The sequence below is a fragment of the Olea europaea genome, unplaced genomic scaffold (assembly GCF_002742605.1).
Source record: "Olea europaea var. sylvestris unplaced genomic scaffold, O_europaea_v1 scaffold602, whole genome shotgun sequence".
In the NCBI taxonomy this organism is placed as follows: Eukaryota; Viridiplantae; Streptophyta; class Magnoliopsida; order Lamiales; family Oleaceae; genus Olea; species Olea europaea.
In genome coordinates, this window is record NW_019264368.1 from 323,982 (window position 1) to 324,950 (window position 969).

The 969-nt window shown below is 36.8% G+C and overlaps 1 protein-coding gene across 1 annotated transcript in view; it reads left to right on the top strand.

Annotated features, from left to right (window-relative positions):
- LOC111389622 (spindle and kinetochore-associated protein 1 homolog) overlaps positions 1-969 on the top strand; it is a 12,625-nt gene continuing 11,656 nt past the window's right edge. The window contains exons 1-2 of the mRNA XM_023014548.1: positions 1-166; positions 273-397. Of these exons, the coding sequence (XP_022870316.1) occupies positions 70-166; positions 273-397 (222 nt within the window). The 5' untranslated portion in view covers positions 1-69. The remainder of the gene's footprint in view (positions 167-272; positions 398-969) is intronic.

The window sequence follows — 969 nt, forward strand, 5'->3', positions numbered from 1 at the left end:
ATTTGCTATCGCCTTCTCCGAGAATAAAACGAGAGCGGAGCAGACTGTATTCTTCGAAGAGAGACAGAAATGGACGTGAAACAAGCTGGCTCGTCTCTGGACTCTCTGATTTCCTCATTCAACACTCGAATAGTGGAGCTCCAGCAATTCGTAATTGCCCGCAACAGTTAAGAAATTGATCGTTTTATTTTCACTTTAAACGGTTTCTCATTATTTAGATTACATATGTCAAAGTTCATTTATCATAATTGTTATTATTCTAAATTTAACAATGTACCCAGCAAGCAGCATCAGTGATTTATCAGAAATCGACTCTGCCGTGAAGGGAATGGAGCTCCAGGTCCAAAAAATCAAAGATAGATTGCGGGAAGAAACACAAGCCCTTCCCAAAGCTAAAGTATTGTTGGGAATCTACTTATACATGCACAGCGGAAAATTAAATTATTTCGATTCCCATCCAATAGATCTCATTGTGTTTGGTTAGGAATTGTGATAAGATTGTACCTTTTTCAGATCTGCAATCCTTTTGCTTTTCTTTTCGTTCCACCACTTTGATTCGCCACCACAGCTGTCCAATTGTCCAGCCTCCAACGGTGATCCACACAGAGAAAATAATTGCAGCCTCTAGGGTTTTCTCTTATGCTAGCAAGAATAATGAAAACCTTAATGGACCTCAAACCCTAGTTATGTATTTATATAAACCCAAATAGGCTCGGCCCGGTCCGGCCCAATAATTAATTAATCCAATTAATTAAACCCGGTCCGTGAATTAATTAATCCAATTAATTAATTCGAAAATATAAATAACAAATCCAATTAATTAATTTATCCAACGATTGTTAAATTAATCAATTGGCAATTTGCAATCTTCCAATTCTCTTTTGTGTGTGACCCATTAGGTTCCCGACCACGATGCCTAACGACGTGAAATATTATTTTGATCTAATCAAAATTGATAAATTAAAACAC